Raw genomic sequence first — 23,010 nt, 5'->3', positions numbered from 1 at the left:
CACTTGGTAGCTTGCACTCATTTGGGTAAAGCATTAAGATGTTGTTGAAACACTTGTGTACGAGCGCGATACAAATAAAATATCATATATCATATCATTGTGACTGCACGGTGTGTGAAAGGTGCATTGCAGGAAAGAGGCAGTGTGCAAGGCATCATTTTGCATTTGCTGCCACAATATCCCAGAGGGAATTAAACCAACACACCTCAAATGAAAACGATCCCCAGTTGCCACTGACCTTAAATCATTTCTAATGGAGGTGCTCCCCCAGCACACCCCACTCCACTGGCACATAATGCTGCATTTGCCCTTGGCTGAGGGAACTGAAGCTGATATGCAGCATACAATGCGGGCATGAGAGAGATGCCAAAAACAGAGAAAGCATTGGCATGCTCTGAAGGATTTGCTGCTGGCTAGAGACATCAGCCAGGTGGCAGAAAGAATGGTCATAAGGTCTCGTAGGGTGAAGGGCTCAACTAGCCTAGCAGACTATTAGCTTCTTGTGCCAGAAGGGGGACAACTACTAGTGGGTCTAGACCAAAGGATCTACAAGGCCAGTGGCTTAGGATGCTGGAATAAGACAGCTAGCATATATCTCTTCAATTCATGCATATGACCTGCAGATCTTATGCAAATATACACATCTATCAGTCTCTCTTTACAAGGGAACATTCTGATTTTGAGGCCCCCATTTGGCTGTTACAATTTTGAATATTTGATCCTTTTAAAAATATGTTTGACGCAATTGCTTTAATTGGGGACTGGTCTCTCCTTTGGAGCTGGATAAATAGGCTTATTGGATGCATGGCTCTGGGAAAGATCAGGCGAAGCAGATGAATGACCGTATGGCTGACATAATTGTCAACATTGGCTACCAAGAGAATCACAGACAACTATAAATCAGACTACAGCAAGATGGTCATCGCTATCAGAAAGTGTCTATATTGGCAGCCAAGAGAACCAGAGACCACTATAAACCGGAAATTTCAGCAAGATGGTCATCATTTAATGGAAACCGTCAATATGGGCAGCCAAGAGAACCAAAGACAACTATAAATCAGACTACAGCAAGATAGTCATCATCTGACAAACTCTAAATATAAGCAGCCAAGAAAATCAGAGACCACTCTAAATCAGACTACAGCAAAATGGTCATCATTTGAAAGAAACTGCCCCATGTTGGTGGCCCTGAAAACCAGAGACAACTATAAATCATAAGATGAATCATCTGACAAAACTGTTATTATGAGCCACCAGGTGACCAAAGACCCCTATAAATCAGTCTACAGCAAGATGGCCATCATCCGACAGAAACTGTCCATATTGGCAGCCAAGAGAACCTACAGCAGGAAGGTCATCATCTAAGAGAAAGTGCCTATATGGGCAGCCAAGAGAGATATAGACAACTATAAATCAGACTACAGCAAGATGGCCATCATCCGACAGAAACTGTCCGTATTGGCAGCCAAGAGAACCTACAGCAGGAAGGTCATCATCTAAGAGAAAGTGCCTATATGGGCAGCCAAGAGAGATATAGACAACTATAAATCAGACTACAGCAAGATGGCCATCATCCGACAGAAACTGTCCGTATTGGCAGCCAAGAGAACCTACAGCAGGAAGGTCATCATCTAAGAGAAAGTGCCTATATGGGCAGCCAAGAGAGATATCGACAACTATAAATCAGACTACAGCAAGATGGCCATCATCTGACAGAAACTGTCCACATTGGCGGCCAAGAGAACCAGAGACAACTATAAATCACAAGATGAATCATCTGTCAGAACTGTTATTATGGGCAGCCAAGAGACCAGAGACCCCTATAAATCAGACTACAGCAAGAGGGCCATCATCTGACAGAAACTGTCCATATTGGCAGTCAAGAGAACCCAAGACCACTATGAATCAAGATACAGCAAGAACATCACCATCTGACAAAGTGTCCATATGGGCAGCCAAGAGAGCCATAGACAACTATATATCAGACTACAGCAAGATGGTCATCGCTGTCAGAAAGTGTCTATATTGGCGGCCAAGAGAACCAGAGACAACTATAAATCACAAGATGAATCATCTGTCAGAACTGTTATTATGGGCAGCCAAGAGACCAGAGACCCCTATAAATCAGACTACAGCAAGAGGGCCATCATCTGACAGAAACTGTCCATATTGGCAGTCAAGAGAACCCAAGACCACTATGAATCAAGATACAGCAAGAACATCACCATCTGACAAAGTGTCCATATGGGCAGCCAAGAGAGCCATAGACAACTATAAATCAGACTACAGCAAGATGGTCATCGCTGTCAGAAAGTGTCTATATTGGCAGCCAAGAGAACCAGAGACAACTATAAATCACAAGATGAATCATCTGACAGAACTGTTATTATGGGCAACCAAGAGAATGGAGATCACTATAAATAAGACTACAGAAATAAGGTCATCATCCAATGGAAACTGTCAGTATGGGCAGACAAGAGAACCAGAGACCACTATAAATCAGATTACAGCAAGACAGTCATCATATGACAGAAACTGTCTACTTCGAACAGAAATGGAAAAAAAAGTTAGTAGAGAGCAAAGAAAAGAAACTGGTAGAAGATGTTTGGGGAATGAGCGCAACCTATATGAATCATGTTCAAGTTACTCCTCACTGATGACACCCAATTAGGCCAAAGCATTTCTGGGGATGCTACTGGTCTCATAATGAATGGCTGTGAAAAAGAAGTATGGGCTGGACTGCCCCTTTTGGGGTAGGACCAAGCCTGATTTGCATATGGTCTTTCCCCTTTCGGTAATGGCTTGGCAGGCGAAGAACGATTGTGTGGAGGGTTGCCCAGAGCAATGCCGGAGGTTAAGAATCATTCTAAACCTTACAGCCATCACCTCTTTCGTTTTTGCTCATGTTAAAATGTACAAGTATTCACTTTTCATGATTCAAATCAAAACAGACTCCCCTGCAGAAGTTACCCTATTGAGCTATCCTAATGAGAATTAAACCTGCGATCCACAGGTTATAGACTTATTTCTTCGACAAGAGCACTAACCCACTGAGCTATGTCTCTTTAATTCCTACATATGACTTACACGTTTCACGCAAATCTACATATCTCCTAGCAGTTCCTCTTTGAAAGGGATAATTGAGGACCACAATTGGCTGTTTGATTTTGAATATTTCACCCTCTTAAAAAATGTTTGGCTCAATCTGAGTAAAAAGCAATGTAAGACTCCCTTCTTTCAACAGGGCATGACTCACTGCCCTCGCTGTGTTCCCCTGTTTCTAATCTCATGCTCCACCAGGTCCCTGGAGAAGCAGCAAAGCATGATTCATGCTCTACAATTAAACCGCTCTAAGCACCAAAATAATTGAAAAAATCCTGCTGACATGGCTGCCACAAAAACAACAAGGGATCACCTTCCACATTGAAAGAAGACTCTTTCTATTTCCATGAAAAAGGCAGCACTAGCAACAGAGGAAGAAGGATAGGGTGAAAGGAGGTGTGCTTAGCCCCTCAGGTTGCCCTGAACTGTGTTGCAATATCAGATGTTATTGCTTGTGATATAAGCAACCTGATTGGTTGCGCTGTGCCTCATTGGTGCTAATAACACCTTCTACCTTACTCACCAACATTATCCATTCCATTTGGGTGACTATAGTCTAGTCCTGTTTTTATCTTTATATTCTAGTGCGGGGTTTGTAGTCCTGGATTCCCGCCTTATAAACTCAGGATGAGAAGTCCCTGAATGCAAACTTAAAATCCTGCCTGGACTCAGAGCTGGCTTTAGGCATGGGCGACCCGGGCAACGCCAGCTCAGGGGAGACTTTCAGGGGATCCCCCGAGCCGGCATTGTGAAGGTCCCCTATTGGAATGTAATGCGGCCCGCTCTTGTGATGACGCTGGGCATTCCAGCACGGCAGTGGGGTGCATTTCCTTTCAATAGGGCGCTGCTGCTAACCCAGCATGGGTCAGCATTTCAAAGGCTGCTCGCTAGTTTGGCAACAGCACTCTACTTAGCAGAGCAACCCCAAATTTGGCACCCTCCCTTCTATCCCCCATACTCCTTGACCGGGGTGGGGCAGGCTTGGCACCAAATTTTGTTTTGTCGCCCCGGGCGCTGCCAGAGCTAAGGCCGGCTCTGCCTGGACTGGTGGCTCTTGAACAGAATTGATAATGATGGGATGTATGTATTACCAAGTGCCAAGATACAATTCAGTTTGTGTTGTGCGCTTTATCGATGCTATATGTCATTATATTATTAAAGGTGCCTCAAAGGAGACTTGCATTAAAAAGTGCTGTGCGGGAAATTGTTCTAATGAGGACTTGGGTACTAAGTAATTCAACAGTAAAAACATTTGGTCTGGATGACAAATGATGGAACAAGCCTGGACCACAGATACAACAAACACAGATCACGCGCTTAGAAACACTTGGCTACAGGCGTGTTATAAATGCCATATCATATCACAATAGGAAAGCTGGTGGTCTTTCCCGAGTGTGTTGAGGCGTTTGTGTGCTGGCGGGAGCCGCATGGTCAGCGGGTTGTAGGGTGCATTGGCTGGGACAGTGATAGCTAAGGTGTCGAGTTATGTTCTTGGATGTCTGAACGGAAGGATTTAAAATTGCTGGTTGCGAGAGGCGTAGTTGGTCTGTCTATTGTGTGTTGTACACGAAGAAGAGAGTGTTAGGGTTGTGGCACTACATTCATACCATGCACTAACTATCTAGAATGTCCAGGAACAAATCGGTACAGTATATGCACGTGCCAACTACCTTCCACTGATCTGACCACTAGGGTTCCTAGCAGTTGATCCCTATATACCCCCATCCACCACATTCTGGAATCCCTCACTTGTTCATGTTTTCCAATTTGTTGGTGGGGTGCGCGGCCCCATCGTCCTTCCAACACCCGCTCACTCTGGTTCCACCCTATCAGTATTCACCAACTTAAATTTCCCAATCCAAGCGGTCCTCGCCTTTTCCAGCTCTGGCCGTAGTCTGCGGCAGGTGCTTCCTCTGACGCAGCCAGGTGAGTCAACGGTTGGACTGAATCCCAGACAATCCAGGACAGGTCGAGGCCTACCTCCCACCCAGAAACATTTTACAGTCCCTCTCTCAGGCCTTGGGTGGCATTGCCACTCGGCGATGAGACACTGCCTTCATCACATCACTTGGCAACGGTAGTCATGTTGCTTTTGTGATACAATGCAGTTTACCTTGGCATGCGTCTAACTGCAGTACCCGTAATTGGCTAGACTCTGAACCACACGCCTGCTTGCCGCGTACTTTTCGCAAGTCCTTACCAAATTGCGATTCCCACCACCATTTATCTTGTGTTCAATTTGGGGAATTTTTTATTATCAATATACACTTTTAATATCAAATACTATTTTCTATATCTTTAGTGTGCCTTCTTATTTACTTCTTTTATCTCTTTTACATTATCTAACTTATACACAAAATCTTTAATTTGTGAAATAAAATATATTCTAATTCGTTTCTAAAGCAATATTTTAAAGATTTTCTCCATTAATGTTTAAAGGTTTTGTAGGGTTAAATAAATGTAATGATGGAAAGCCCCTGATTCCATAGTCCCAACAGGTAGTAAATCAAGTTTTATTTGATCTTGATATGTCGCGCGCACCCTAGACCTGCAAGCATTGTATGACTATGAGAAGGGTCTTCATTGGACTTAACCCATAGGGAGGTCATCAGTTTTCAATTACTTCTTTAGTGTTAAATGTTAATAGTAAATGTTAAAGGTAATTGTACCGCGCACCGTCACCAATGGAGTTGGTCCCCAGGCACTCTGCAAACGAGAAGGTGGGATGGGTTAGTAAGGTGAAGAGGGAGTAGGATAGTGAGAGGAGTGGTGTTCTTTGGCAGCGTCAACTCGGTATACACCGGGTGCTGAGCTTTGGTGCGGGTATCGGAGCGATGTCAGTCCTCGAGTGCTGTTGGTGCGGTTTATGTGTTGTTGCAGTGTTGTGAAGTGCGTGCGGGTTGTTGTGCGAGAGATGGTTGTATGAGATTTTTGAGTGAGATAAGTCTGCAAAAAATGTTGAGCTTTTTTTTGGTTAGTGGGTTATATGGTTTAGGTTTTTAGAGCGACACGCTCGCTGTTCTATTCTAACGCGCTCTGCAAGTGTCCTGATTCTGATGGAGTAAGTATTGTGGGGTAGGGGTTTAGGATGGTGCGACACGCTCGTTGTTCTATTCTAACGTGCTCTGTGGGTGTTCTAATTCTGATGAAGAAAGTAATGTGTGATGTGGGGTTGGGTGTCTATTCTCCTCCTTGGGTGTTGGAGTAGGTGTTGTGGTATCCTCTTCAAATACTTTCTATCTGAATGTGTCTGCTGGGAGTGATATGGTACAGGCCGGGAGGCTGTGCATGAGTCGTTTAAGGGCTTTCATCTCGGTCTGAGTATGTGATCAGTGTTTAGTGTCCTCCTTATGTGGCTATTTCTCATAATGTCTTATGGTTTGTCGTGGGGTCCATTCTTTGGGTTCTGTGCATGTCCATTTTTTGGGGTGACCGAGGTCGGTATCTTTATTCATCGTTGTTTAACCGGAGTGGGCATTCTTGTGCGCCGTTGTTGTAATTACGCTGTGAAGAGGCAGGATTTGAGGAGTTTCCTGAATACTAGGTGGTTTGTTGTGTTTTCCGTTTATTCTTTGGTAGGTCATTCTAGGTTTTCTGTGCCTGGTGAGAGAAGGATCCTCTGAGTTTTCTTCCGTTAAAGGGTTTTGGTTCCAGGAGGATGTCGGTGCTTGATCTCAGTGTTCTTGTCGGCTGGTGTAGGCGTAGTTTATCACTCAGGAATTCTAGGCCTTGTTTGTGTATTGCTCTGTGCGTCATTCGCACATTGATTTGAACTCTATTCTTTGTTTTAATGGTAGCCAATGTAGTATTTTTAGTGGGTAATTAGTTATTTATAATGCGCTTAATAACCAGAGGTTTCTAAGCGCGGACCCGGGGATCGAACCTGTGTTGCTATGCATCGTCTTGCTTCCAAGGCGAGTACGGTGCCCCTGAGCTATCCTCCCGAGACGGTAGCAAGGACTTAGAAGGACCACCACATGCACTGCAGATCTTAATCCTAAGAGGTGAACACATGAATCCATATCAGCCTATTGGTTAATGAAGAGGGCACTACCAAGTTCTATTGATCCAGGCGTGGGGTCCCTGAGGCAAGGCATCCCATCATCTATGTCAGCCTTCCCTCTCCAGTGGACAATATTGTCCTTGCAATCCCTGTTCAGAACTTACTTGAGGAATTGTTCAATTGAGGCAAAAGGTGAACATTGGCACATGACGGATGAGGGGGTGGGCTTTGGGATAGATATCTGCACGGCAAGAAGAGTGGGATTGGTTTAGAATTGGGGGTGCACAGATGTGCGTCAGAATTCAGTTTCCTGCTGGCAGGTTTAAATGCACAGCGCCTCTATCTCCCAACCCCTGAGCTTAACCACGAAGAGCGGTGTAGCACCTCTACCTCCCGAGGGGTGTATTCCTACAGCTCTAAACGACCGCTATCCCTCTTGCCAATGCGTTGATTGTGCTGGTGCCATCTTTTCTTTGTGATAGAACTTTACACAGAGTGGATGGAAAAGTGGAGTAACTTTGCTGAAAATGTTGGGGGGACATGACATCCGAAGAAAAGGTGCACCAGCCAAATGAATGGGGGCAGAATGGTGTGCCATGAAAGTTTGGGGGGACAAACACCCCTGTCCCCCCTTAAAATTAGGCCCATGAAAAAAAACCTTCCCAGCCCCCTATCCTTGGGTGGGATCACTTGCTGGGTCCTAACTTGCTTCTTTCCTGAGCATATTATGAAAGCCCCTGTTCCCTGCACCGCGGGCGGTCTCTCCCTGACTCTCCTGAACAGCAACGCAGCTTTCGTGACGCCTTACATCTGCACGAGCCTCAGGCTAGCCACTCACTTGCAGACCATCTTCCTATCACAGGGCAGAGATTAGCATGGGCTGCACAGGCCAATCACCGCAAGCCTCTGTGACAAAGTCAGGCACGTGCGCCTTCCAGAAGCTTCCAGTCATCCAGTCATACTGAATGCAATACTTATCGCTTATCCTACGTCCAGCAGAGGATGTTCAAGCGCTTCCCACCATTTTGGCCTTAAGCCACACATAGAAAGTGTGTCCTATGACAATGCCTGGACCTACCAGCGGCTTTTCCAGCCTGGCATATCCTCATGATTCGAGCGTACAGTTATGCATTAAGCATTCACAATGAAGTTCTTGCTTTTTCTAGGAATGAAACTCAAGGTGTCCTTCTGAATCTATGTGTTTTGTTGAATTCGGCTCTGATCTTTTGCACCACATTTTTTTAATCATGTTCTTCCAGTGTTTGGGTTTTGTTTTTATTATTTGTGTTTTTCGCCTTTTTGTGCACAGGCCTGCCATGCCGAGCTGCAGATTGGCACGTGTTTCCAGCCTGTCAACAGCAGGGTCCAGCTGCAGATTCTGAAAGCGCAGAACCTCCCGAGCTCCTCGACACCACTGTCTTTAAGTAAGCAATGAGCTGCAGGGCTGACACAATGGAAGCAGGCCTTCAGGTGTACAGTAGGAACACAGACCTGCTTTATAATGACCTTTCACGCTATAATCACACCAGGATGTCTGGGAATTACAACTCTACAATGACATCAAGCGCTTAAGCAGGCATTCATAAACCACTTTTATTTCTTCGTTTATGATGTCAAAACAACCCCTGAGATAGCATTTCTGGTGTGTCATTCCCAAAACCTCAAAATGTATTCCATTTACAGAAAGGGCATAGGATGTCTGTGGGAAATGGTTGCAAGCATACACTTTTACCACTAGATGGCAGTGCTGTCCAAATGGCCATAGTGCAGGATCTCTCGGGTGGGCCTTTTATAAGGAGGAGAAGGCTAGTTCCTTACATTACATGGTTTAGTGTGGCTTGGAAAAAGAGGTGTCTCTTTTTCAAAACGGAAAATATATATTAACAACAGAAAGTAAAATAATATTGTAAACTCTTTGGGGGTTTCTTATTTGTTGTCCAAACAATGATCCAACATGGATTTTCTTAAGTTTAACGGAGTTAGTGGACTAGATATTTACTGTTGTGAGCAATCTTGCTTTTACAGCCAAGTGTCTGTTTTAAACCTGTTGCTTAAAATGTTCAACGAACAAAAGGAGATACTTCAATCCACTGCCCAGCAAAAGAAAATTAAAATAGTGTTTTTCTTTACAGTCTTAGGAGGATAGCTCAGGTACAACGTCTTGGAAGCAAGACGACACGGAGCAACCCAGGTTCGATCCCGGGTCCGCACTTAGAAACCTCTGGGTATTAAGCACGTTATAAATTACCTATCATATCATAACATACATTATTCAACTTTAGATTCAATTTAAAAGTAGAACCATCAAGTATGGAATGACCCTTAATGAAATAAAAGGTGGAGTCCCTTGAGTACAAGCTAGTTGATGAAACTTAGCCCAAATGCAATAGCATTATGTGTGATAAGGCACCTGTGTAACATTGATGATATGATAGGTCATTTATAACACGCTTAATACCCAGAGGTTTCTAAGCACGGACTCAGGGTTCGAACTTGTGGTGCTCTGTGTCGTCTTGCTTCCAAGGCGAGCACGTTGCCCCTGAGCTATCCTCCCGAGACTGAGGTGGATTCTCAGTGTGTGGCTCACCCAGTTTGGTTCTAGTTGTATTGTAGGGATGGGCTCAGGTGTATGTCTGTCAGCTATTTTGTCGGGTGACGCTTACCTTCAGTCTTGGAGTAGTATGGGGGACATTCGGCTTTGCGGGGGTCATTTTTGGATCGGGGTGCACACAATGCAGATCGGCTTGCGGGCTATTTCCTCAGTCCAGCCACAGTTGAACTCAGAAGAGCTCAGGGGCAGAAGAGCCGTCAACTCATGATCACCAAGGTTTTTATGGCCTGCAAGTGGGAGGGATTGGAGGACCGTTTTTTATGGGTGCCTGTGCAAGGGTGACTTCTTTCAGCCGCAGGATGGTAAGGATACCAGACTCTGCCGAGATTCATATGGGCCCGGTCATGTAGTTCTGTGCTTCACATTGGAGGACGCACTGTCACAGTGGAAGAAATTGACTAAGATCCCATCCTGAACTCCATGGATTCTACCATCCCAGGTTGGTAACGCTGGACGGTGAGTGGGGGGCTAGCAATCTGAGGTTCTTTTTCATGGTGGAAAAGCTGGCTATGCAGCAGGCACTGGTTGGTACATCGGTTTGTTGTTTGAGGATCTTTAGTAGTCTAGTTTCTCAAGGAATCGGTCGTCGCAAACCAAGCCCGCTTCTGGGCAGGCACGCCGGCAACCTTTAGTGGGCACCACATTGCAAAAGACTTCTTGGGCCTCAGAGTAGAAGGCCTCCTGGACACCCAGAATCCAGCAAGCCTCCACTTTGTAAAGATTAGGGAGCCTGCATCTCTTCTTTAGGCGAAATGATCACGCGTGAGGCTGCACCATCAAGTGCAAAGTGGGACCTCATTCCAAGTGTCCCCGCTGGAAGCAGGCGTCCTTGATCTCCTTTACCAAATGGTGAACACTTTCTTGGTGCTAGGTAGGGGGAGTTTCCTTAAACCTGTGACCAATCAGAAAAGGGGCTGGAGTTGTGGAAGTGGCCAATGGCGTCTTCTATGGATTTTGAGGGCTAAACACATAGAGCACTGCCGTCCAAGGGCGAAATAGTTCATCTCCCTTTACAGCTCTCATCTCTGGTGTAAATAAATTGATTGAGGAGGATAGTTATATTTAAGATGGAAAACAAATTCCCTTCAAATAGCTGCTCTGTAGCTCAGGAATGTATTTTCATCCCTGCCCTGTCTGTCTTCATTCCACAAACACGTTTGACCTCCATCAGCACTTGCCTCTCGAACATAGGTCGGTAGCCAGTCAATTTACCAAAGCAAATTTCAGAGTGCTACATTTCAGTCCAACATAATATCGAAAAATACAGAAAATATGAAATAACTGTTGGTAAGTGGTGGGAACGGTTTTATGGTGGAAATTATTTTAAATGAATTTTTGCCTTGGCCCATTTTTTTAAGGAAATCTTACCTCTATAGGTGGTTTTAGGTGGCTATATCAGGGAGATTGAAGGTTACTTTGTAAATTAAGGGGAGAATATGTAATTTACAGGAACTGAATGCGGTGGACGCAGCGGTTTATTGATATTCTAATAGTCGGGCTCTAGGAGTGTAATTCAACTTGTCCTGCTACTTTATTGTTTACACCCTCCCCTTCTCTTCTTTTCTGTTGTTTTTCTTCTTCTTATCCATTATTTGTCTTACGTGGGTGACTGCCGCGACAAACATTTTAGATCTTATTCTAAACTCTTATATAACGCCATCAACGACATAGTCCACAGACCCAATAATAAAAGAAAATGTGGTCGACGAGACAGTTTCATGAAATACCCTTGTAAAAACCTTTAAGGTTAAATCAAGTATAATTTTTTTTTTTTTTTTAAAAAACATTATTTGTCTTTTCTGTTCTTTCTTCACCCTCTTTCCTTTCCTTTTTGTTCTTTTGATTAAACCGGAGGTACAAGTTTGTAATGAACTGTATATATATGTATATATGGTAGAGGGGTAAGGGGTTAAAATGGGTAGGGATGGAGTTGGGGTGGGGCTATAAGGATAGAAAAACAGGGTATTTGGGGGAGGGGGGCGGGGGTTTGGGGGAGGGAGGGACCCCCCAAATTAAAAAAAATGAGAAAATTCAGTATTTTTTCGATATTTTGGTTGCACTGAAATGTACTGCTCTGAAATTTGCTTCTGCGATATCGCATATAACCTTTTGGTCCCGCCACAGGCTGCTAAAGGGGGAGCAGTGCATTTCAGGCCAGGCTCACTTAGACCTGCTGCTGATCATGTGACTGTGTTAGAAGCAGAAACCAATAAAACAAACTTCCTGGACCTTTGCGTATGGCCTACCTCACCACAACAACCCCACACCATGTAGAATAGTTAAATATAAGGATGTTTATCATGTAATCTATTTTTACCGTAGCGTTCATGGCCATGTTATCTGTTGATTGAGCGATGGCTGTAGGCAAATATTTAGACAGCATGTTCCATGAAATGGTGTAAAGAGGAGTCACATTAATGGCATGGGACTTTTCCTCTGCAATCACAGCTCCATCCGGTTGGCTGTATTTATATGATTATCAGTTTTTGATTATTTTATTATATGTAATGTGACCACGGGTGAACCGGGAACCAAGCGAGGCCCTGGAAATATTGTTCAAAGCGGCTGCTATGTGAGCAAGCCCAACCCCTCTAAGTAGGGTTTGGGTAATTCTCCCACAAGAACATTTGGAAGGAATGGGTCCAAATACAGGGATTTAAAACGTAGTACTGATCTAGAACATTGAGCAACAGTAAAGAATAACATACAGGAAGCTTTATAACCAATTTGCACCCAGAGAAGAGCCATTGGCCAATCAGATGGCTGGAAAACCAGGCGAGAATATACATTCTTTGCCCACTATTCCAGCCACCTGAGGCCCTTTCCCGGGTGGTGCCATTTTTTAAACATTTTCTTTTTTTGTGGGTCAACCCCCCACAACCAATTTTTAGGAGTTTATCCAGTCCTGGTTTTTTTCGTTGCATTCTGGGACTTGTAGTCCGTGTTTTATGATGGGAAAAGTGGAACAACACATCCCAGAATGCAAAGAAAAAAAACAGGACTTGATAAGCACCTACAGATTGGAATGGGTCATGTTGGCAAGTATGATATGAAAATGATGTGTAAAAAGTTTAGGCATGCTTTTTATATTCAACCAGATTTTCATTGTTTTGTCTGGCGGCGCAGGGTCTCATTTTACTATCCACAATTGCATGCAGAAGGCCCAACAGAATCTAAGTGCTAAGGGTGGTGCTCCCCTGCCTGTTACCTGCACTTTCTTTAAAATTACCCCGTTATGTTATTTATGATGCAAAATAATAATAAATTACGTGGTTTAATGATCGACCAATTAATTAACACGTTTGTGGGGCAGGATAGGCTCAGAGGGTATGCAGTGATTATAACGAATAACAAGAGAACTAATCCAATTACAACGAACCAAAAATAACTAATTCCAAAATAACGGATTTGGGAGAAAAAAAACTAAAAAAAGGGGGAGGGAGTGGGAATAGTGGTTTTGCGGGTGGGGGGAAGTATTAGGAACAAAGGAAAGTGGGAGTTGGAGGGGTGCCTGGGGGATCCCCCCAAAACAACGAAAAATGTATTAGTTATTTTGTAATTCGTTATTATGGTATTAGTTGTAATGGGATTAGTTATTTTGGATTTGTTAAAATCACATGTAACCGGCTCAGAGCACTACAAACAAAGAGTGAAGTATAGCGACTCCCCACAGATCATATATGGTGGCTGCAAGAAGCCTAGAATTGGCCACAGCAGATGTGCACCCGTAGACCTAGCTTGGCAGACTGTCTCCCATGAACCCCAGCAGGACCTGTTATGATAGAGCTAGAAAGCCCATCCTGTTAAGCAAGGCAGAAAGTGACGGCCATGTTGAATGTGTTCTCTTTCAGACTTCCAGGTGAAGGCAGAGATGTTCAGCACCGAGGGGCTGATCCACCAGAAGAAGACGCGCCTGCTGAAGTCTACCAACGGCCAGGTGAACTGGGGCGAAACGATGATCTTTTCCGTGACGCAGAAGGAGGAGGGCATCAATGTTCTCCTCAAACTCTACAGCAGGAGCTCCATGAGGAGGAAGCACTTTCTCGGACAGGTGGGCTATTGCTATGATTATGCTGTGTGTTTCTCAAACTGAGCGCAATTAAACCCCCGATGGTGAGTGAAGATGATAATGCTTGATTCCAGCTGTAGTTAGGTCACTCTCTCGGAGTGTCTCAGACACAGCGGTTAGTAAACGGCCACGGACAGCATTCTGGGGCAGGGAGCTTCCTCAACTTGGGGTGGGTTTACAGCACTCGTTGCATACCTGTGCACATATAGACCCAATGCCAGACTCAGGGCCTCATTCCAAGATTGGAGGTAGCCATGGCGCTATTTGCACCATGGCTGCCTCCAATACCGGGACCAGCAACGGTCTTGTTCAATGGGGATTTACCGGTGCAGTCCAACCCTGGCGGGACCGGTAAGTCCCCATTGATCAAACCATTCCCCATTCCCATTGAGCCCCAATAGGGCTCAATGGGAATGGGGAGGGCGCTAATAACGGGCTATTGACTTGCAGGCCCGTTATTAGCGCCCTGGTCCCTTAGCAGGACCCGTAAGGGGCGTGTGGTCAGACCACACGTTCCTTACCGGTCTCCGACCACACGTTCCTTACCGGTCTCCTTACCGGTGCCCATTATTTCTTACCGCCCAAGTCGTAATGACACCCACAGTGTTTCTGTGCATGCAGCTGAGCACAATATACAACTTTACAGACACATCTGGGTGATAAACAGCCCAAGCTCAAACAATAACACCATCCAAACCTCTATATATGTCTCAGCCCTTGTGCACATTTTACTGTCAGGGTGACTATTCTGACAGAGGAATTGAGCACCCTACCAAGTGTGCATTGCATGCTCAGAAGGAACGAACGTTTGAATTACTAGCACAGACATGTTTAATACATTGGTGGTCATTCTTAGGTTCCCAAAATGCACTTTGTATTTATGCAAAGCAGCCCGCATCCTATATTCAGGGCACGCATATCATTCGAAACTTAGCCCCCCCCCCACCAACCCGCCCACACCACTGACAATCCAGCCCCAGTCCCGCCAACACCTCTGACACTTTCCCTGTCTCCCACCCCCCCAACCCCAGCTCAAAGGTGAAGGAGGTTCCCACAGTACATTTTGTCAATTTCCAGCACTGTGTGTTCCCAGTCAACACTTTGCCATTCTATGTGCTCTCCATTCAAGAATTACAAGCATTAGAATTGACCAGTTTACCTGAATGGTTTCCTGTAGACAAACTCGTGTGAGAAAGACACAGGTAGATTGTAATGCCATTTCACTTTTCCCTCTCCCACCAACATGCCTACCAGAGACTGTCCATGGCAGACCTGAAGAACCGTGAAGCCGTCCTTCTCGAGGCTTCCAGTGTAAGAATGAATGCCTGAGGGGGTGGAAGGGGGGGGTACTATTTACCGGAGTAACAATCAATGCTTAGTACTGGCACAATAACTGTGCACACGAAAGGGTGAGGTAATCAAGTAGAAAAAAATAAATTGATACAAGTCAACCTGTTTGCTGAAGTACAATGAATAACATTATGTTCACTATAAATCTAAGAACGGGAGTGCATGCATTGAGAGATTCTTTAAGATATGATCTGATAGGTTATTTATAACCCGCTTAATACCCAGCGGTTTCTAAGCACGGACCCGGGGATCGAACCTGTGTTGCTCTGTGTCGTCTTGCTGCCACGGCGAGCACGTTGCCCCTGAGCTATCCTTCCGAGACAAATAGAGTCACACTCGAAAATGGAATAAGTATACAGGTAATTCTGTGAAATATTCCTGTCGCAAGTGGATCCAGTTTGGATTCGCCGCGCAGAAGCGCAATCCCATTGACGCAATATTCTGGTGTGCTCACAGCTGGCAAATGAGACAGGCGGATGTGTGCTAGAATGCCCTCTGTGTGGAAGCCAACGCCACTGCAGATTAAGTTCTGGTTATCTAGAGAATCCCGTGGGAGGTTGTAGGAATTGTGCGCAATATTCCTTTCAATGGCTATGGAGAGTCTCCAAAACACAATAGGCGGATGTTGGCATGTATTGGTATCGGCCTGTTGCCAACCAGTAGTGTAGCAGTTGCTTAACCGAATGAGGTGGCACAAGGGCAGGACACAACAAAGTCCACTTTCCTACCGTGTAAGCTGAACTTAGGTGCCTTCATAAACGTGGGCAGAATTGCCCAGGAAAGGTAGAAAAGCATCAGAATTTGATTTGTTGAAACTGACATGCGACCCTGTAGTTGCACTGCCCTGTAGACCCTGAGCTACCCAACTTAACGTTCGTCTCTGCAAAGCATATATTTTTGCAAAGCATATATTTTTGCAAATCCTTTTTTTATTTGTTCATACCATGTAGCAACAATGTTACTATATGTTTCATACAGATCACATACACCTCTAACATACTCTTATACACAGCTAACAAAGAGCATTACGTTTAGTACTAAACAAAACGAGCACAACGGCAGTGACAAAAAGACACTAATCAACCTGGAAGGCAATTAACTCTCACCAGACAAGTTTCCATTCTGAAAAAAGATGACATTCTTAAAGGGGCCACATCTGGCCAGTGCTACAATACAGCAAGACCAGGCTCTTTCTTGGTGTGCGACCAGTAGCTGGCCATCCCAGAGGTGGTCATGTTCGCCATAAAGGCCCTGGCCTACAACAGACAAGGCAATTCAGTGGCACAAACACAGCTGTGTTCTGTCATTCACAAATACATAAATATATATATGTACTTCACCCGTAGTGCCACGTATGCAACTTTCTAATTCTAGTACACTAGAAGATCAGAAGTGTTTCTGCTCTACATGGGAGATTCTGAACCAACACCAGTGCCCAGTACCATGAAAGCATGTCCTTTTCAGAAGTAAAGGCTAGTCCATTTGTTCCAGAGGCCATTTATTTATTTATTTATTTATTTATGTGTTTGTATAGCGCACCTAACCCTGAAGCACCTGGGCGCATTAGTCACCCATAAGGAGCTAGAGCGGAACCTCTCCTCCGCATGAGCGGGTGGTTAAAAAGAGCTTCTTCAAGAGGGATGACGCTAATGTACCGCAATGACGTAGGAAGGAAAATAACACTTTGCCGCTTCAGACCCTTTGGAGCTCATAATGGAGTCCCCCATCATTTGGCGGTAGCGACATGTTATGTTTCCGCTTCAGTGCAGGCAGGTCCCACCCCGCTGCCAAATCTTCGCTGTTTGCACAGCAGAGTGCAAAAGCTGCGTGCAAAAAGGCAGCGTACATGTGCGTACGCCGCCTGTTTGCAAACCGCCGTGCAAACGTAGTAAATGCTGCCTGACATGTACGCACGACAGGCAGCGTTCATAATGGAATCGCCAGTATTTGTGCCAGCATGAAAATACATGGCGGCGCAAATCCTGCAGTATTTGTGTGGTGTGGAGGAAGGGAGAGGCGGAAACGTAAGTTACGTTCCGCCCCGCCATCAAAAGCTGTGCCGTAGAGGAAATGCGTAAAAGCCTTACGCAAAGCTTGCGCGCTCTGAGGCCTACAAGTATGCAGCGCAATATAAGTAAACATGTGCGTAATTTTAGGGGGGTAGAGGTGTGTTTGTCCCCCCAACTTTCATGGCACACCATTTTGTCCCCATTCATTTGGTTGGCCACCTTTTCTTCATATGTCATGTCCCTCAAAATGTTCAGCAAAGTTTACTCCACTATAAGTAAGAAACGAAACTAAACTAAACATTTACGCATTTTGTTTATGGTGCAGTGCAGCTCAACAAAAATTCGCCCGTGTGTGATTTCTTCGTTGCATTCAATTTACAGAGATTTAGAGTAATGTACTCCATTTCAGAAGTTAACTCTAAATCACAATTTTCTCTAAATTCGGTATTCAAGACTCCAGTCATGTGACATTCGGACTACATAAGACCACTTCCTCCTTAATAAATGTTGATTTATACTTGATTTGTGTTAAAAAGTTAAATGAAGTCTTTTGAGCAACATTGACCTGTAAATCAGTGCTGACGGAGCACCATGTACTAAACGCAATGTACTGTCAGCCCTGCCACTCGGCTGCAAGATGAAGTGTCCCCTCTGGAAACGCTGCGTCCCAGCACAACAAATAACACATATAGCGGATGGAGGTGAGTGCTGACAGGTAGTGTGGACTGATGAGGGCAGGAGCGGGCCTGGACACAGTGTGTCCTACGCCAGGCACACTGCAGGCCACCAGATAGCACAGTCCTTGCTATTACACACTGTCCGGCGGAGCTGAGGGCTGTCCACATGCCCTATGCAAATGCCTTCTCGACGGCACTGGTGCTGTTGGCGCGGGTGAAGCATAGCCCAGAATTCGGCCCTAAAGAATTGGTCGTGTTCTGGGTGCCATTTTGGGTGGGGCCGTTGGCTTGCATTTCATGCCCCAATCAGTTAGGATGACCAGATTGAAAGAGTAAAACACCGGGACAGGGCAACTAACATAAACGTAGGACTAACTCTTGAAAGTGGCTGTCAAGTAACTACACTTCAGTAGTTCTTGGAGGAGAAGGGGGTTTAAGTGTTACTGTCCAAAGAAACACATATCATAATTAATTTATCACAAACTAACACTATCTTAAGTTGTAAAATGCAGCATTTCTTCTGTGTGAGATTGTGCATTCCTGCCTGCCAGCTATGAAGACCTACTACCAAAAACTGGGAACACTGCAGTTCCCAATGGGAACATAATCTTGAGAAAGGGGGACAGAGGTCCAAATACTGGAACAGTGCTGGGAAAACCGGGTCGTCTGGTCACCCTCCACTCAGTACTATTTTTCAGGCCGCGGACAATCGACATGAACAGCGCACATGGTGTTCAAGACCACACAGCTGTTACCACTGAGCCGGGAGAGGGGGGTATTACTTAGCGTAATCCCTTTCCATCTGGAAGGTGATCCTACGTCTTTCACAGCTGCTGAACAGCTAGTTACCTGTTGCAACCCCCAATCAGAAGCCAATGGCCTGCTTTTGAGGCCTCCTGCAGCTGCAGACCCCCTTTTCCTAAAGTATAGTCTATTTATTTATTCATAATTGTAGAGCGTGCAACAGCCCATAGGCATCCGTAGGAGCAAGGCTCAGTCCAACACAGGGCCTTGGCCTTCTGGGCCGCGCATCGAGAGTCTGGTACACGAGGACAAACCCGATTGGCCGGATAGGAACGACGCAGACTGCGTCTTCCTTGTGCCAATAAAGCTCTCTTTGAGTGGGACCTGAGTCCAGGGTCGGGAATATCAGTTTCCCGCCCTCCATCGCAGCATTCGCAGAAGAACCAAATGTCAACGGTATCAGTTCCAACTCCAGTCAAGGCTGTTTTGTCCCTTTTTCACAATGTCCCCAATTCTAAAATAATTTGACGTGGAATCTGAGAGGGCCTTGGAAACCACGCGCCCTGGTTCTTATTGTGCCTTTGTGGAGGGTTATTTGTGTGCAAAGGACAGTGTTAGGCGCACCCTACCCGGCAGCGGTACAAAGGTGGTCCTTTGTGTCGGGCGAATGAGGGGACGTCTTGTGGGCTATCAGCAAAGTTAATCCCAGATATGGCCGTGAGATTTCCAGAGAAGCTGTTGCCTGTAACGGACCGTGGGGCTGAGCAAGTAGCCAATCACATGGAAGGTTTGCCCTCGCCAGCCTCGCAGGCTTTCAAGGGCTACAGCCTCTCCAGAAAGTTTGAGGTTTCTAAATAAAAAAAAGCCCTCAAAAGAGATCGAACCTTAACAATTATGAGTTGATGGCATCATTCTTGTTTTGGTGTTTGTTGCTATTCTGTGATGCCATCAACAAGCCTTTTGATTGGTTGCTTTGAATTGAAACGTGTTTCGTCAATCATTCAATGAGGCAGACATCCACGACTTTGAGGGCCTTAATGGCTGTTAACAGCCTGATATGATATGATAGTTTATTTGTATCGCGCTCGTGCGACAAGGCAAGGGAGGGGAAACAGGGGAGAACACAACAACGATCTTACTAGGCCCAGTGCCACTGAGAACGCGCAAGTGCATGGGAAAAGGAAAAGGGGGAAAGTGCATGGAAGGGGGAGAGTGGAAAGTGCGGAGCAGAGGAGAACAGATAAATAATAACAAATACAAGTAAATAGAAATGGAGGCAATAAACAGTGGTAGTGCAGCCAGCAAGTGGCAAGTGCTGTGTTTACGGCAGCAGAACTGAGTAAGTCTGATAAGTGCAGAAAAAGAAAAAGGGGGAGGGGGAAAAGCCTGCTAGTCCTGAGTTTTATCAAGGGCAGCTGATGCTGCGGCCGGTTGGTAAATGTTTCGTCTTCATCATCACCGCTGGGCGCCACTACTCCATGTTCACCACCTTAATACTTCATTACGTGCCAGTAATGAAGACCTAAAAAGGACTGCACGGCGTGGGTGCAGCAAAGAGAGGAAGAAGTGCGGGAAAAGTTACATATGTATTTATTCGCATCATGAAGCACACTGCATCGCCAGGCATGCACAGGTTGACTCAATGTCGTGGGTTTGGGTATGGTTTAATGGTTTGGTAGCTCTCAATCTTGATTTATCATTAATGCATTTTTGTCACTACTTACTTGTTTGGTCCCCTCCGAGGCAGAGTAAACAACGCAGTCCTATTAACCCGAACCTCCTCCTCCAAACACACCCCCTAAACCTCCAGGACTTTAAACTGAGCTCGAATCTTGGGTTGTAAACCAGAAAATTGGCAACAAAAGAGCCTGTTCCAATTCAAATTCAGGTGTTTGTATCAGCTAAGGACCATGATATGGTATGATTGGTTATTTATAACGCGCTTAATTACCAGAGGTTTCTAAGCGCGGACCTGGGGATCGAACCTGTGTTTCTCTGTGTCGTCCTGCTTTCAAGGCGAGCACGTTGCCCCCTGAGCTATCCTCCCGAGACAACACTGTGACTTGGGACACAATTGCCATGGTTACATGGGTCCACTTTGGGTCAGGCATGGCTCTCACCGTCTTAGACTTGCATTTTACTGTCGACAAATACCTTTTCAGGGTTGTTGTTTAAGTTTCCGTTGCATAAAAAGCCAGCAAAACAGCCATCAAACATAGTACCAATTAGCACCCTGTTTTGGACAGTGCACCAATCAGATTTCCTGGAGTGTGGGCTCTAACTAATAATACAAGCCCAGAGTCTAAGGGGGATGGTAGATATCCCTCCTACACCTTGTGTTTTTACCTGCTCCCTTTTTGAGAAAATAATGATACGACGCCTGTTGCATCATTCCCGCTTCCCTTCTCTACTTCCACATTGCCATGAGTCATTAGTACCCAGCGAGGCGTCCCATGCTTTCTAAATACACACGCCATTGGCTACAGTGCGGGCGTTACCCGACCAGGAATCCCTTACCTGGACTGCCGTGCAGCGGTGCTTACAATGTTCCTTCCCCTTCCGTACCCGGTGGGGGATGGTGGCAGCCACTCAGCCGGTGAGGAGGCTGGGAATGGGGGAATGACCAGCAGTAATCCCCCGCTCCGAGCCACTACACTACCGGAGTCCACCATCTTCCCCTGCCGGGGAACGAGGTAAGTGTTGTCCGCCTCTGCCTCTCCCCTCACCCCCTCCACAGAATTACCTCCCCACCGTGCCAACGTCACTTACCTTCTTTTCTGTCCATTTCTGGAGCGGACGCGCTGGGAACACTTCTGTCCCCAGCGCGTCTGGCCTTATCCGAGACAGACCTTCATGGAAAGGAAGAAGGGGCTAATTGTAGTCCCTTCTCCCTTAAGATTGCGCCCATTTTGTTTGTTCCCTTTTTTACACTTATTTTCAATGGCCGCCATGGACAGGGAAAACTTACTTCGTTTTCCCTTCCCAAGCGGCCATTTTTTTAAACATTTTGTTTTTCTGTTCTGAAAAGGCAGAGAGTTTCGGAACAGAAAGAAATGCTTTTATTACCCCAGTTACTAAACGTGCCGGGTTACTAATAGCAATAGACCCCTCACAGGGGGGGCATTAACTGTAACTGTGGGCCCCTGGGGCATTACCTGAAGTGGTAATACCATGTCTGCTTGGGGCCTATTGCTTAAATAGCACACCAGTGTTCGCTCAAGTTAGACATTGGTGAATTGTTTGATGGGGGCAGTGATTGTGTCAGGCTAGTAAAATTTACTTCATTTGGAAGGCCATGTGAAGGCGACTGCTCCTGTGCCGTTGGAGGAAATACCTCTTTCTGAGTAATGCTTTGCGTCAGCTTAATTGGTACTTTATCAGTTCGCAATAACCGGCAATGAGAGCATTGAGACTTCTTTCATCACTAAGAACTGGGACGTCAGCAGTCCACTCTAGAGCGAGCGATGATGGTTGCCCTGTGCCTACCCATGCTGCCCATTGCCTGGAGCCCCTCAGCCTGTTCTATAGTATGTTACTGTTGTAGTACCCTCCACCTCAACCAAAGGGTCTCCAGGGAAGACAGCTGTTAGCTTTATGTCACCTTATCTCCAAGGGGTGAGGGTGGCTTTGGTGTCCACCGTCCACGCATGGGATGCTCTAATGCGACCCTCGCCACATGCTTTCCCACGCCTCTCATTGAATAAGCTATTGGAAGCATGGGTTGGAGAGAGGATGTAAGTAAACCAATTTCAGCATGGTTGAGGTGACCTCCCACACATTGCACTCTCTGAGAGGTCTACAAGGGGCTCGGAAAAAAAAACACACACACACACACACACACACACACACACACACACACACACACACACACACACACACACACACACACACACACACACACACACACACACACACACACACACACACACACACACACACACACACACACACACACACACACACACACACACACACACACACACACACACACACACACACACACACACACACACACACACACACACACACACACACACACACACACACACACACACACACACACACACACACACACACACACACACACACACACACACACACACACACACACACACACACACACGTTTTACCTACCTTGTGGGGACTATGTGTGGAAACCAGCCTTGTGGGGACTAACCTTTCCCAATGTTCTGGAAATGTGTTAATAGCAGAAATATATTTAGAAAAAATTCATAATACAGGATCCAACTTCAAATTTGCAAAAATACTTATTTTTAGTCACGTGTTTGGTACCATCTTTGCGGGGACTTGAACGTGTGTTACCATCCTTATGGGGACTTACCACATTATTCTTATTTGGGATGGAATGTATAATGAGCAAATGAAAAAATGCTTACTTTATAGTACTTAGTATACAATATATTTTATATACAAGTACATTCCTG

At 45.5% G+C, this 23,010-nt stretch overlaps 1 protein-coding gene across 3 annotated transcripts in view; it reads left to right on the top strand.

Annotated features, from left to right (window-relative positions):
• The window catches only part of TC2N (tandem C2 domains, nuclear), a 305,672-nt gene that overhangs the window by 166,414 nt on the left and 116,248 nt on the right, over positions 1 to 23,010 (top strand). For all 3 annotated transcript variants that reach the window (XM_069637839.1, XM_069637837.1, XM_069637838.1), the window contains 2 exons: positions 8,415 to 8,529; positions 13,568 to 13,767. In XM_069637839.1, the coding sequence (XP_069493940.1) occupies positions 8,415 to 8,529; positions 13,568 to 13,767 (315 nt within the window). The remainder of the gene's footprint in view (positions 1 to 8,414; positions 8,530 to 13,567; positions 13,768 to 23,010) is intronic.

The sequence above is a fragment of the Ambystoma mexicanum genome, chromosome 14 (assembly GCF_040938575.1).
Source record: "Ambystoma mexicanum isolate Mex_15411 chromosome 14, UKY_AmexF1_1, whole genome shotgun sequence".
Lineage (NCBI taxonomy): Eukaryota > Metazoa > Chordata > Amphibia > Caudata > Ambystomatidae > Ambystoma > Ambystoma mexicanum.
Note: the sequence above shows the minus strand (reverse complement) of the source record. Positions and strands in the feature narration are given on the sequence as shown.